The sequence below is a fragment of the Rhyacophila brunnea genome, unplaced genomic scaffold (genome assembly GCF_057557595.1).
Source record: "Rhyacophila brunnea isolate RB1 unplaced genomic scaffold, BYU_Rbru_1.0 scaffold_22, whole genome shotgun sequence".
Lineage (NCBI taxonomy): Eukaryota > Metazoa > Arthropoda > Insecta > Trichoptera > Rhyacophilidae > Rhyacophila > Rhyacophila brunnea.
This window is the reverse complement of record NW_028232882.1, coordinates 31,698,049-31,713,029: the sequence shown is the minus strand read 5'-3', so window position 1 is coordinate 31,713,029 and position 14,981 is coordinate 31,698,049. Positions and strand designations below refer to the sequence as shown.

The 14,981-nt window shown below is 35.1% G+C and overlaps 1 protein-coding gene across 1 annotated transcript in view; it reads left to right on the top strand.

Moving 5' to 3' along the window:
- The window catches only part of Myo10A (unconventional myosin 10A), a 257,780-nt gene that overhangs the window by 98,549 nt on the left and 144,250 nt on the right, over positions 1–14,981 (top strand). The window contains exons 5-6 of the mRNA XM_085949682.1: positions 7,884–8,128; positions 14,476–14,639. Of these exons, the coding sequence (XP_085805808.1) occupies positions 7,884–8,128; positions 14,476–14,639 (409 nt within the window). The remainder of the gene's footprint in view (positions 1–7,883; positions 8,129–14,475; positions 14,640–14,981) is intronic.

Below are 14,981 nucleotides of genomic sequence, written 5' to 3'. Positions count from 1 at the left end.
ATCTTCTTTCTGTCATTAATTCTTTCTCGGACGTCGGCTATGATGTTTATACTATTGTCGTTTTACACCTGTGTACCGTTGCTCGAAACAGGGATGGTGTACTGCGTGTCCGGAAACTTGTACGTATGCAGTTCACCGTATCACACTTCACCGTGTATCATGTTGTATCGGAAATATATGGCAGTATATTAAAGACCGTCCAACCTCTTTGGGTCGTATAGTAAGGACTGAAATGTCTAAATAAAACATGGTTTATGTCGGTTTACACTTTACAGGATACCAGCAAATAACAAATAGCCGATATACTGGATTATTTGTTAGGTTAGGTTTTCATTCTTGAATTCTTGAATTTTGCCAAAGTCAGCTATGAAAATTGAATTAATGTTCATATTGAATCAAATAAAATTGGAAACCGTATGGTATACGGTCATCTCTTTCCGATAGAAAGTGGCGATCTAGTGTACCACGGTGAAATGTTTTACGTACAATTTACATGTAGCCGGTGTTCTGAGCACAAAACAGTCTATTGAGATTCTTGAATATTGGACATTTTCATTCTGCCAGGGCCCCTTTGCCATAAACCTTTCTTTGAATGATAAGATATAGAAGTTTAAACCTCAGGATATCTTTCTAGATTTTATTTATCTGATTATTTAGTTGATCTTTGTTATCATTCGTAATTTTGTTTTTCCTGCTGATACGATGTATTATAGTGTGTATTCTAAGTACCTATATCAGGGATTACGAACCTATGGCACGCGTGCCACTAGTGGTACGCGAGATGATTTTGCATGGCACGCGAATGTTTCATTTTCAAGAGAAAAGAAATTACTATTTTATATATATTTAAAAAATGCTTTTTTAAAAAAAATTATAATTTTTTTATACAGTTCGGTTATGAGGAATACAACGGAAAACACATTTTGAAAATACCCGATATACTGGATTATTTGTTAGTTTGGGCTTAGGTTAGGTTAGGTTCGGTTCTTTTAAGTTTGTAAGGTTAACCTAACAAATAATCCAGTACATCGGTTATTTTCAAAACGTGTTTGCCGCTGTATTCCTGATAACCGAACTGTACCAAAGATTTTACAAATATGTAAATATATAAGAACTTACATATATAATATTTTAAAATAATAACGTAATAGCCATGCCTATTTTCTTCGGTTTTTTTTTTAATATTATGTTCACCAATCGATGCGCAAACGGAAAGGACGAAATTCATTCAATCAAATTCGAAAAATATTATTTGGGAAATCTTGGCACGAGTACGTAAAAAGGTTCACCAACCCTGACCTATATAATACAGTGTGCCTTCTCCAAAGGTAGAAAATTTACTTCGCACGTTCTATAATCATTAGGGGACTTAACTATACTCATGTTTATAGGTTTATAACAGTCGAATTTTAAGAGTTTAAGAAGTCCATAGAGAAAAAAAACGAGAGCTATACCTGAACAATCTAATCAGTGTTGTAGCTAGAAAAATAGTGTTTCTAAAAAACTCCATCCAAAGTCGTAAACTTTTTTATCTCTCCTTTTGATCAAATCTGCTTTTCGGCGTTCCCTACAAAAATCAAATCCATGACACTTTAAGCCGGCTCTCACATCAAAACTCGTCTCGCCTGCAATGTGTCGAATACGTCGATGTGACGTCATCGTTATTCATAAAACACTCGTTGCCAAATGGAGCCCTGCAGATTGGTCGAAAGCGACTTTTTAGTTTGAAAAAAAAAAACATCTACTGTTGCACGCTACTCCAGGACACATACATACACCTACGAATTGGTCATTCCTATACCGGCTCGCCGATCGCCGCATCCAAATATCTATACGTTTCGAAGGTTACGTGCGACTGTCGTTAGGTAGATGTGCGCGGTTTTCACATGCCACACTGGATCGACGTTCTTGGAAGGTTTGACTTGATCCTGATCAGGACAATTTATGTTTCTGTTGGAACCGATGTCGGTTAACAATGTTCCATTAGAGTGGATCAAACCGGTCTTGATTATTATTAAACTAATACTAGTACCTACTAATATTGTGTTTTATTTTAATTAAATTGTTGAGAGGACTTCTGTACCCGGACACATTAAATATTCTTGGCGCAGCCCTGGTAGGCAATTAATTTGTTCATTAAAAAAACACGAATATCAATTAAAAAAAACACATTGTAAATCCGCGAGCTGCACTTAATATCTGTACATAAAATAAAATTGAAAAATCACTCGATGATCGCATACCCACATTCTTTCGGTTCACGAGGATCAACCTTGATTTTTTAATACTTCCTAACATTGATCGTTCATGTTTCGTGTTTATTTTAATGGAAAATGAGTAATGGATAATCAGCTGTCATTAATTATCTATTAATTGAATACATGCGCCAATTACGTCATGTAACCAGAGCTGAAAATGGAACCGGGACCGAACCGTGGAGGCTTGAGACCCTTTAATTATTTTGGAGCCGTTGATTTCGATTCGAACCAGAACTTTTTTTTGCTATGTTTTAAGGGCGGACGTGCTCAGCGTGGGTCAAAATTGAGTTTTTTTTTCTATTTTCAAAGCATGGTCCTGGACATACCTTAAACGTTGTAGATAATCTATTTATATAATTTTGAAGCCTTATTATCCTTTATATTTATTTTAAACATTTGATGACTGCATAAAGTATTTTTATTACATAAAATAGTATTCTTTTAAATCTCTTGCTCCAATGTTTTAGAATATAGTCATATTTCAGTACATAAATGTGCAGTGGTGTTAAGATTTTTTACATTTATTAATTTTTAAACGCATTTATAAAACCATCAGTATAATTTATATCGACATTATTATAGTGAAATATTTACAATAAAAAATTATATTGATAATCTCTGTGATCCCAAAATTGGGCATTTTATTATTCAAAAAATGGGCAAGATTAACACATTTGAAGATAATTCTAAAGATAATAATTATAAGCTATGTCTTTGACCATTCAAGTGTAATAAACAGTTTCGGGATTACGTTTATCAATTGCGGGATTCATAAGTATCGAAAATAGCTCGGGATCCCGGGTTTGGAATCCCTAATCGTGACCACCTTGAAATTTTGTGGCCTTTGGAGCGACCGAGAAGAAATAACGAAACTGAAACTGGAAGGAGGCGGCAATTTAATATTGCTTTAGTTTTAGGGTGACACTTTACTTAGGCACGTCGTGGTCAGTGAAACACGTGAGAGCCCTTTTGATTTGAGTTGATTAATTCGGATACATTTAAGATGTTAATTGATTGGGTTGAGCGGGATGCTACACTGGTATTGCTTGACCACTGTAGCCACAATAGTAAGTCACTCAAAAAATAGTATTCAGCCAAAGAAGATTATAAGTATTAGGTATAGTTTTCATCATTATGATTTATTAACGTTTTGTGAAGTGTAAGATTTAATAAACTATTTCTTTTATTCAACGAATAAGACACAGGATTTGGGAATGTAGCATTCTATATATTGTACATTCTTCTTCTTATTGTGCCATCCCGTAGCGGAGGTCGGCCACCATCAAGGCGATCTTAGATTTGTCATCTGCTACCCGGAACCGTTCAGTGGAGCTGCACTAAATGCATGCGGCGCCGTCTTTTGCTACGCTTACCATTGATCTTTCCTTGAATGAAAAGTTGGGGAATACTGTACTTTTATCCTCTCATAATGTGGCCTAGGTACTGTAGTTTCCTGGTTTTGATACTATGCAGAACTTCTCGGTCTTTTCCCATTCGATTGAGAACTTTGGGGGTAGGCGGATTGAGCGTCGCTTGGGGCGGCAGTTACTCGAATGGCGGCAAATCGAGGAGAATCATTTGGTATATATAGAAATAGGTAGATACCTTAACTTAGTAATAACGAAAATATCTTTCCATTAAAAAATCAGCTCACTGGTTGGAAACAAAATGTATTTATTAACATAAAAGGTTTAACAGGGCTGTAATTTTTTTGTTGAGTCTGCGATGTCTAGTTTACTTCCGTTGCCCTTCGACGTACATATTGACCAGAAACGACACGTGCACGGATGATACAAAATACTGAAAAAAATGGGGCGACATTTTGGCGCTGCCCAGGGGTGGCATTTTGTCTAGGGACGTCACTGCCTTACTTAATTTAATATACTAAAACCAATAGCCAACATTATACCGCAATTCGATAAGCATTTCATGTGACAACTACTAGTTAAAATCGTCGCCCCTAGGCTAATTGGAAAGCACACTGGCGCGAATACAGCTGATACAGGTTCAAGTCACGTCGGGTATCGTATTTTTTTCTACAAAAAGATTTTTTCTGGTATATGAATGAGATGTTTTAAAATTATGTACGAATATGTTCAAGTACAGGATTTTTAAGTTATTTTCTCCTTAAAATTTGAATAAAATTTTCTGGTTTGTATTTGATTTTCGGCTCCAATTGACACCTCCCATCTATCTGTCACTCCCTAATCCGTTACTGACTAAATACAATGTGTTTAAAAACGAAATGATTTCTTTTTCATTCACGCTTGATTTATTATAAAAAATATTGCAAAATATCGTCAATATGAATGTTATTTGTTATCAATAAAATACAACAAAACTGAAAAATGAATTGGTGCAGCGAAATGCCAGTAGTAACTACATTCCGTAATAATTGTAATGTGATCAAATTGTGACACAAAAAAAAAACAAATGAATACTTTTTTCATTGTCCATTCATTCGAATCAGAAATATAAAACTCGTTGGCAAACAATGCCGTTTAACACGACTTGTTTTTATTTATAGTTCTGCTACATTCTTGGAACACCCTGTTTTTTGTTGTTACGTCATCGGTGAATTATTTTAATATTATACAATAATTAATTTATATTGGTATTATATTGGCAACCCTGCATTCGGTATACGGCAAAGGCGTCGAAGGAAACCTTCAAATCAGTGTTGCCATCTTTTTCTATGTTGATAATAAAAAGGGTAAAAATTATAGTATTTTAAAAAAAACTATAGTAGGTACAGGAACATTTTTCGTCTCGAATCCTTGGCATATTTGCGTAAAATTATAGTATTTAACATTTTTCGTGGATTCAACACTATAGTAGGTATTGTGCTATAATTATAGTACGGTTGGCAGCACTGCTTCAGATAGATCATGGGTGGCCAACCTTTTCAGCAGCCGGGCCAGATTCTAAAAATGAGATTTCCTACCGGGCGCTAAACCGATTTTTTTATGCAAAACAAAAAAGAAATATATAGGTATTATATATATTAATAAAATAAAACAAAAATTAGAATCAAACATATTTATTACATTAAACTTTTTTAAATAATAAAAAATAAACAAAATAATATAAAAATAATAAATTTTAGTGAGAAGTTTGATTTATGTGGCAGAACTAAGTGAACTCGAGTGAGGTTGTTCCTACACGCAAACAGTTTTCCAAATGCACATCAGTGATTCGTGTTCTCACTCGGGATTTGACATGCTTCATCCGACTAAAAAGCTGTTCACACGTGTAAGTGTTTCCAAATAGCGAAGTCATCATTAGATCATGTTTGTAAAATGCAGGATATTTCTCCTTGTCCAAATATGTTTTGAAAAACTCTTCCAAACCAACCTGATGGAATTTCTTCTTTAACTGTTCATCGCAACATAGTTCACAATGTTCCATTTGTAAATTTCCTAGTAATAAATTCACGTTTACAGAGAATGCCGTAACAAATGCAGCAAAGAGCACACGGTGATTTTAAAAATCTTGAGCCAATATCGAATCTCAATTTGCGAAATTAGCACATCTAGCGATAGCATTTGATATTATTTTTATTTTCTCACTGCTCCACGGGCCACAAGTTGACACCCAGCGGGCCACATGCGGCCCGAGGGCCGCGGGTTGGCCACCCATGAGATAGATGGAGCCGAAAAGGGTTTAATACTAGGGCCGTCATAAAAGTATCATTACTTCTCTTTCGATATCGGTAGTTTTTATCGATGTCGATAGGTTTTTTTTGGAAAATCTCGCGAAGCATCATTTGATACTGATATCAACGCATCTATTCTATACACAAGGCATCAGCCATCATCAGCCACGCATCAGCGGCAATCGACGGTAGTTTATTATATTTATGTATTGAAGTACCTATTATAATAATTGTTACAATAAGTTAGCCGTTTAAACCGTCCAAACTATCTATCTCGCTCTAAAAGTGAGCCAAGAGAGGTGATGTTACTTATTTATTATTCTACTTGAGATCTTGATAAGATGTTATTTTATAAATTTATATCATATCTACGTATTGTATGACGGTTCTATGGGACAAAATTAAATACTTGATCAATTATTTATTAGAATATTATAAAAATTTTAATCTTGGCCGAAAAAAATGTATTGTTTTGCATACAATCGACTTTATAGAAAAATTTATAAGTATTAAGTTGTTTTCTGATTAAGTGGGTCACGACGTGAATATGACGTATGTCACAACACCTTTATTAATTCTAGTTACTATGTCACATTAATTTATCGATGTAAAAATTGACGTATGTTTCATTGTTTTACTATGAACCTAGGTTTTAATAAATTTAACCTTGCGTTGTAGTTAGTGTTGTCATTGTTTTGACTTTGCGACACACACTGTACTTGCACGTTTTAGAATAAATTTCAGGAAAGTGACATTTTAAAAGGAAATTGAAATTTATAATAAAACATATACCTAGGTACACGAAATCGCCTTTTTTGTTTGATGGAACCCTTGGGACATTTTATAGAAATTCGAGAAATCCCACTACGGTCGACACATATTGTTAAGGTCTTAGGCATAGGTGGGGTGGAGGGGGGGGGGGTGACAGGGCTCTAGCCTAGCTGGTCAACTTGATAAGTGAGATAAACACACATCCAAATTTGTCCTAATCGGGAAAAAAGTCGTCTGCGGCGCTATTTTACTTGAAGAGTATTAAGACGATACATCAGTGGAACGGTAAATAATTTTCAACTATAGGCGCGACGAAATTTTGGACTCGCTGGCATTCGGAGAGAGAACGTCGAGCTGGGAACACGTCAATTTGTGCCGTGATGGCGACGGGGGTATTAATTCTTAAATCGTGTAAAGATGACTAAAAACGTTACCCATTTACTTGAAAAGAAAACATGTCAATGAATATATTATTATTGTTACTAATAGAACAATAAACAGATCATTAAATGGACGCATGTTCGATTTATATGACAAATTATATTTCGTTTGGCATGCGTCATTTGCACCCGCGACCCGCAATCCGCGCATCGCCTAGCCACGATCTTTATAGACCGTGCCTCAACTGAGGTATAGCCTTTTCCGACCATGTCCGATCCGAATAGGATCATATGGGCCTCCACAGAGTAGAGGTTTGTATTAACAGATTTTTTTTTTACGAGAAATGGATGTTAGCCACTTGCTCAACTTATTTGATTATCGTGTGTTAATATTTGACAACTCCATAATTTAAGTGGATTTATTTTAATAATACAAAAAAAATCGCTAAAAATACACCGAATACCCTTAATTTTACCAGAAAAACCATTTAGAAAACGTTTCTATAGATTGTAGAGCATCCTACTGCCCACTTTAGTAGTAGCGATGGGTGGAGGGACCCGCTAAAGATCCTGGCCTTGGGGCCTGCTTCAGGATGCGGTCCTAGGACAATTACACATTTTTTGCGAGGAAACTTTCTCAAAATAGTGTTTTAAATGTAAATACATATTCCAATTATTCCGAGTAACGAATGTATTTATAAATTGTACTAGTGACCACTTTCGAATTTACCTTATAAACGATTCAATATAAGCGTAATTATTAGTCTAATGAAGATTAATAAACAAAGAAATACTAACTTATCCATCTCTAAATTCCAGGCTGGTCTCCCGCGTGAACTCGATAGTCCACCGAGGCGGCACGAACGATGCCCAGCGCATCTGCATTCTGGACATCTTCGGTTTCGAGGATCTGGCCGAAAACTCATTTGAGCAGCTGTGCATCAACTACGCCAACGAGAGTCTGCAATTCCACTTCAACAAGCATGTCTTCAAGCTGGAGCAACAGGAGTACCAGAAGGAAAGACTCGAGTGGACCAGCCTCGCATGGGTTGACAACATACCAGGTATAATTTAGTTAATTACCGTCTTAGTTCCTAAGTGTAGCATTTATGATCTTCTATGGAGTGAAAATTATATTAACAGATGTTTTTAACGTTAAGTGGATGTTACCCATTTCTTCAGAGACATCCTAACAACTACAACACCTGCACAGATGTAGAAGTTGTGTTATTATTATATGTCTCTGCTTTAAAGATTTTGAGCAATCAATTGATTTTTTACAAATTTATCAGTTATCATTGATACTAATAGCCCACTGCAGTAAGTGGTGAAGACTGCCTGTTGGATGTAGGCAAACAATTATAACATAAATGGATAACAATACATACTTAAACAGTGATATAAACGTATTACATTACCGTGAAGTTAGATAGTTTGCGATGCAATATTGTTGATGCCAATACAGTCCACTATTTTAGTGCTTAACCAATACTTACTTAATAACCACATTTGCCCTGATTAATTTCTGCTCACTAGAAGAAATCGCATCTGCACATGTTCATGGTTAAATTGTTTCATTATAGTAACACCGTGTGATGCATGACAATTTTTTCGAGCATATTCTTAGGTCTCCGCTTTGAACGACATCAAGATTCTGTATGGATTTTCTTTTCTTTCTTTCTTATTTCTCCTCAAAGCGGTGCTAGTTATTTTCATACAAAATTTAGTTAGGATTACAGATCAATAATTTCATACTATTTATAGATGTTCCTAGTTTTTAACAAAATCATTTAGCATTATTTCTAGCACCGTCGTTTTCCTGGCATTCTCCATCAACTCTCTTCCCCTGTTACTATCCAAAACAATCACCTTCCAACTTTGTACCCCTAGCATATGGCAGTTATATATTGATGCCCCATAGAGAAAGTGAATTTTTATTGTAGCAGTATTAGATTGCTTGATATTATTCTGCCGATACATACAGTGTACATGACCTAGCCAGGGTACAGACTAGACCTCAGCCATGTATCTTCGTCTTCCAATTGTTGTCATCGCTGATTAGTCCATAGATACTACGGAGGGTTTTTCTTTATAAAATGTTTAAGGCTCATTCATTTTGCAGACTTAATGTTCAGGCGTCAATGAGCACGGTTTTTATAAGTGTCTTGTAAACCGTGCTTTTAGTTTAGTAAGCGAGGTGATAAAATGTCTTATAGACCAAATTAACATTTTGTTTGCTGAAGTGATTCTGACCAATGTTCCCTGGATGGTGTGCGCCTTGCGTGTCCGGATATTTCTACGTATGCAGTTTGCTGTATCACACTTTACTGTGAAATGTTGTATCGGAAATATATGGTCGTATATTAAAGACCGTCCAACATCTTTGGGTCCTATAGTCCTGAGATAAAATTCATGTCAAAAACACGGTTCATGTCAGTTTACGGCCTTACGGTTGTCGGCCAGCGGCAAACAAATTTTGAAAATAGCCGATATACTATGTTATTTTTAGGTTAGGCCAGGTTAAGGTAGGTTAGGTTATCATTCTTGAATTCATGAATTTTGCCAAAATCTGCAATGAAAATTGAATTAATGTTCATATTGAATCTAATACAATTGGTGACCGTATAGTATACGGTCATTTCTTTCCGATAGAAAGCTCACGGCGAACTGTGCTACGGTGAAATGTTTTATGTACAATTTACATGTAACCGTGCGCGTGTGCTCAACTGATATTTTTGCATCCAGCAATCAAGAATAATTCTAATTGCTTCCACCAATAGAATGGAGCTACTGCACTGGAGGTGGTTCTTCGTGGATGACTCATTTTAGGAAATTTTGATTTCAACCATATTTGAAGGCGACTTCTTTCTGTAACGTGGTTACTTAGAGCAATAATACTTATGAAAAGAGCCACTATTTGACTAAAGTTATTATTGAAGACATATTTTGAAGAGGTGGCACCGGAGGGTGATGGAAGAAGTGGCAAATCGCTCCAAATTCGACACATGACCACACTGTCTAACGCTGCGTATTCCGCCCTTACTGCGGCCAAACTCACAGTGGCTCATATATTTATGATGGTAGTTAGTAGTTCTGCTAAAAGCAGTCGTTCCCATCGCGGATACCAGTGGCGAAGAGTTAAGGTTGGCTGTGGAGATCCGACAAAAATAGTGCACACTAGACGTCAGTCATACTTACATACTTGTTTTCATTGAGCTTAGAATATAAATAATAATAATTGTTGATGGTTAGTTTTTAAAATACAATTCAACTTTGTCTAAACCAAACTTCAATAGATTAAAACAGTCTTCTATCTATTATAGTTTGGTTAGGGAGGGTTAACTGAGTTTTAAAAATTAACTATTACCATCTTACAATTCGTATTCTTAGTTGAAATTAATATGTAAGTATGACTGACAAAATTTTTTGTGCACTATTTTTGTCGGAGGAGTGGTGGACACAGTCTTTGTGAGCAAGGGTATGGAAGATAATTGAGAGATGTCATATTTTAGAGATAGTTAACCTTAAAAATGATCAATAAGGCAATTCTAGCATATCACAACAACCAAAAAGAGCTACATGTGATAAATATACCACATTATCACTTAATGTATTCAAGCAGTTAATTATTACAATAAGTTAACCGTCTGAACCGTCAAAAAGTGCTATTTTTTAACAGCCCCTCTCTTCTCTGTGTTAACTTTTAGAGCGAGATAGAGAACGTCAATTTTACATATTGAGAATTGAGATGAAAGATCCAACTGTTTTGAAACGATCTGTCATATATCAAGTGGCTAGCAGTAACTTAATATTTGTTTTACTGGAATTACATTTGTGTTGCAATCGCAATGACATGACTAATGAATTTGTAGGTTATGATGTTTTAATACAAAATTCTTGGGTATCCGCCGGCACGAACATACCCGAATTTGACCAACATGTCTACCAACGTAAATTTTTGCTGTATTACGAATTTACCAATTATTGTGGATAGCCTTGTGTATGGAATGCCTTTGAAATGAAAATATTGGGAATGTGCTAAAGCGCTAACTGTTAAGGCTATACCTCAGTTGAGGCATGGTCTAAAAAGATCATGGCTAGGCGATGCGCGGATTGCAGGTCGCAGGTGCAAATGACGTATGCCGAACGAAATATAATTTGTCATATAAATCCGCGTCCATTTAATGTTCTGTTTATTATTCTATTAGTAACAATAATAATATATTCATTGACATGTTTTCTTTTTCAAGTAAATGGGTAACGTTTTTAGTCACTTTACACGATTTAAGAATTAATACCCCCGTCGCCATCACGAAACAAATTGACGTGTTCCCAGCTCGACGTTCTCTCTCCGAATGCCAGCGAGTCCAAAATTTCATCGCGCGTATAGTTGAAAATTATTTGCCGTTCCACTGATGTATCGTCTTAAGAATAACTGCGCAAGAATTATTTTGTTTGGAGCTAGAATTTTTTTCTATTCATTTAATAATTACATAAAGTTATTGTCTATGATACTAAACAAAGTCCAGGAAGTAAAAATAGTATGTTTGCAGTATGTATTTTGTAAGTAAATAAGTAATATATTCAAGTGAAAGTTCGTGTCTTATTATCATTCAAAAGTAAGCAGCAATTATTTGAGCAGTATAGTAATGAAATAAAAAAAAAATACATAATTCCATATGAATGTTGCTGGCAATTAAAGCGTAAAAAATGTGGAACACAATAAAATTTAATTTATTTAACATTGCGTTATTTCATTAAATTTTCGTAAATATTGTACTTGCCACTGCTAATATTGTAACAACTGAAATGTAACGCATATTTAATGTTTATGCTAATGCGATGCCCCTTCTTTATTATTTGTTAAATTAAATTACATATCATTTGCATATCTGTCTTTTTAAATAACCGTAAAACAACGTGCATACATAATTATTATATAATTGGGATCTTATATTTTCAATCTCAAGTTGATTGCTCCATTGCTTGGGCTTTCGCTCTTCTTCTTCGATTATTAAAAGTTCTTTATAATCACTTATCACTGCCAGCCAATTTTTACTAGGTGGACACTTATTGGGCAGCTATTTTCAGAATAAAATAAATCCTTTAAAAAATATGAAATAGGAACAGAATGATAAATATTTGTGAAAACTTACCAACACAACATGTTTATCGAGTTAATCGTGAATATTTTCACACTAAAATGATAAATATTGTTTAGAAAATATACACAGAATGTTTATTCAGAAGTTATGACGTTTACAAGAACCCGCGAGTTAATTCGTCCGTGGCCTGACGCGACATACATGCTTTGGCGAGTTAATTCGTCTGTGGCACAGATCAGGAGCAGGCTTGAGAGTGGAGCCGTATCAGATGAAGTACGGCCTTACGGTGGAGAGGGCTCAAAAGAATTTTTGTTTTACTTGAGACTGTGAATACTATCCGTCAGTGGCGAAGGGTGGAGGTAGGCTGTTAATATCCAGCATAAATAATGCACACTAAACTTTATCAGTCATACTTATTTGTTTTTATTGAACTAAGAATATACGAGGGTGGGTCAATAATTCCTTAGAAAAAAGCATTAAAACAGTTTTTATTTTTGTATTTTTTTTTTATTTCTCAACATAATCTCCTTGGAGCTCAATACACTTGGTTAGACGTTTCTCAATTTTTTTTAAACCGTCAGAAAAATAAGTTTTCGGAAGGTCCTTAAAATAAGCATTTGTCCGATCGATGACTTCTTCATTTGAAAAAAAACGTTGTCCACTTAGCCATTTTTTTAAGTTTGGGAAAAGGAAAAAGTCACTGGCGGCTAAATCTGGCGAATACGGTGGGTGGTCGACCAATTCGAACTTCAATTCTTCAATTTTAGCCATTGATCGTAAACATGTGTGAACACGGGCATTGTCCTGATGAAAGAGGATTTTTTTCCTGTTTAAATGAGGCCGTTTTTCTTCAATTTTGTTTTTTAGCTGGTCCAATAAAGATGCATAATAATCCCCTGTTATTGTTTTTCCTTTTTCCAAATAGTCAACGAAAATAATTCCACGTGCATCCCAAAATACAGTAGCCATAACCTTACCAGCTGATTTTACGGTTTTCGCCTTCTTTGGACATGGTTTGCCTTTCGCAATCCACTGCTTTGACTGTTCTTTCGTCTCGGGAGTATAGTGGTGTATCCATGTTTCATCTACAGTCACAAAGCGACGAAAAAATTCATCCGGATTGCGTTGCATGAGCGACAACAGGGCTTTAGAGGCCACCACCCTATTGCGTTTATTGTCGACTGTGAGCAAACGCGGCACCCATCTTGCAGAAACTTTTTTCATGCCCAATTTGTCATGTAAAATAGAAATGACGCTACCTTTTGAGATCCCTGTAACCTCAATTATCTCACTCAACTTTAATCTTCGGTCACTTAACACCATATCGTGGATTTTATTGATCATTTCTGGTGTAGTCACCTCTACAGGACGTCCTAAGCGTGGTTCATCCTTTGTTGATGTACGACCACGTTTAAATTCATTTAACCAGTTATAAATAGTTGCAAGTGAAGGAGCAGATATGCCGTGAACTAAATCCAACTCATTTTTTATTTCCTTTGCTGTTAACCCTTTTATATTAAAATGTTTAATAACAGCTCTAAACTCAATTTTCTCCATTTTCCATTTTTCCATTTTCCACAAGCAATTTTTTTTTTTAAATGTACGAGAAACACACAACAACCCGACCAATCTGATTGAAACTTCGCAGCATACTGAATCGGTAGTGCCGCTGCATGAAAACAAACCGCTTACAGTACTAGTCGCGCCACCTGTCGGCTTTTCTAAGGACTTATTGACCCACCCTCGTAATTTGCAGATGGTGCTGATTAGTTTTTAAAATTCAATTAAATCCTGCTTATACTAAACTATAATAGCTTAGGTATACTATGGGCGATCCGACAAAAATAGTGCACGTGTTTGCAGTAATATTTATTTGTTTTCGTTGAATTAAGAATACATATTACAGAACTCGTTAGGTAGTTTTTTAATATTCATTAAGCCCTGCCTAAACCAAACCCAACCATTATCGATGAAAATGTATAATGTATGGTTTAATGGTATAATTTTAGATATTTTATAGACAAATAAATATTTTTTGACTATTATTCTCTATGGCTTGGATTAGGCATGGTTTAATTGGATTTAAAAAAACTAACAAACACTATCTACACATTGTAGTCTTAGTTCAATGAAAACAAATACGTTTGACTGACAAAGTGCACTATTTATGTCGGATCTTAATAGTCTATCTCCACCCTTCGCCACTGATTAAAGTACAGCCTTATGGTGGGAAAGGGTTGAAAAGATTTTTTCTTTTGCTTATTGTGTAATTATTGATCTAAATCATTTTTTGTTTTCATTTCCAGTGATTCAACTCCTGAGCAAGAAGCCAGTGGGTATTCTCCATCTACTGGATGACGAGTCGAATTTCCCGAGGGCTTCTGATAACTCGTTCCTCGAAAAGTGCCATTACAATCATGCCCTCAACGAACTCTACTCCAGGCCCAGAGTCGGAGGAAAGGAATTTGGAGTATGTTATATAATAATCAATGATATATTTTGTTCAATTTATTTATTTAAATAGTCACATTAGTTTTGAGAGACTCTTGGCAGACGATTTAAAATTATATGCGTCAATTCATAGTGAATTAGATTGTCACATATTACAAAATAACAAGTGGAACTTTTTTATATTATAATAAGTGAAGGTAATTCCATAAACAACGTTTCTTGTGTAATTGAATTTGATCAAATTATATACCTACAATATATTATATACTATTATACTATCATAAAAATGTCAATACGATATAATAAAATATTGTACTTATTTAAAAAAATTAATAATTATTTGAATAGGTATATATATAAT